The following is an 815-nucleotide window of genomic DNA, read 5'->3' as shown; positions in this document are numbered from 1 at the left end:
TAAAGATCACATTCTCTACACAGCCAGGTTCTCATCAGGAGCAGAGTTTTACGGGAAAATGGAAAATACATTCCTAAACAAGTGAGCCCCTGCTGTCTTTTTTGTGTCTGTTGCTAGAGATGTTTCCGAATTACTAAAACGGAAATGCTATCTCTTTCTAAAATAGTCTTTCTTGATGAGAAAATTCTACTTCAATAATCAAGAAGATGGATTTTTCAAGAAGACCAAAAGAAAGGTGGTCCCACCATCTCCAATGACTGGTGAGTCTCAGTGGAGATTCTTTTATGCACATATTATATCATAAAATGACAGTCAGGATTGAGTGAAAATATTAATGTAATGACATTATTTGCTCAATTAGATCCTAGCATGTTGACAGACATGATGAAAGGCAATGTTACAAACGTCCTGCCTATGATCCTTATTGGTGGTTGGATCAACTGGACCTTTTCTGGGTTTGTCACAAGTAAGAGAGACAATTTTTTTCATTATCAAATACGAGAGTTTGGCTACTTCTAGTTTATTCTCACTGAATTTGTCTTAACCCATTTGTAATTCTGTTCTCTTTCAAGCAAAGGTACCATTTCCTCTCACACTCCGCTTCAAGCCGATGCTGCAGCAGGGAATTGAGTTGCTCTCTCTAGATGCCTCCTGGTTAGTGTTCTCAAACCCTTGAGTGTTCTTATTTCACTCAAAGCTGTGTCTTTAAACAATCTTGTGCTGTATACATCCACAGGGTGAGTTCAGCATCTTGGTATTTCCTGAATGTGTTTGGTCTCAGGAGCATGTATTCTCTGATTCTTGGACAAGACAAT

The 815-nt window shown here is 38.4% G+C and overlaps 1 protein-coding gene across 1 annotated transcript; it reads left to right on the top strand.

Annotated features, from left to right (window-relative positions):
- Nucleotides 1-25: 25 nt before the first annotated feature.
- Nucleotides 26-809, top strand: LOC107735484 (ER membrane protein complex subunit 3-like; the record flags this gene model as incomplete). Its single annotated transcript, XM_016547150.1, has 5 exons — nucleotides 26-81; nucleotides 167-260; nucleotides 362-466; nucleotides 573-654; nucleotides 737-809. Coding segments are annotated over exons 2-5 (345 nt in total), but the record flags the coding sequence as incomplete, so codon positions are not given.
- Between the last annotated feature and the right edge of the window lie 6 nt (nucleotides 810-815).

This window comes from Sinocyclocheilus rhinocerous, unplaced genomic scaffold, assembly GCF_001515625.1.
Source record: "Sinocyclocheilus rhinocerous isolate Xijiao unplaced genomic scaffold, SAMN03320098_v1.1 C36091442, whole genome shotgun sequence".
NCBI lineage: Eukaryota > Metazoa > Chordata > Actinopteri > Cypriniformes > Cyprinidae > Sinocyclocheilus > Sinocyclocheilus rhinocerous.
The sequence above is the reverse complement of the archived record's forward strand: the minus strand, read 5'-3'. Positions and strand labels throughout refer to the sequence as shown.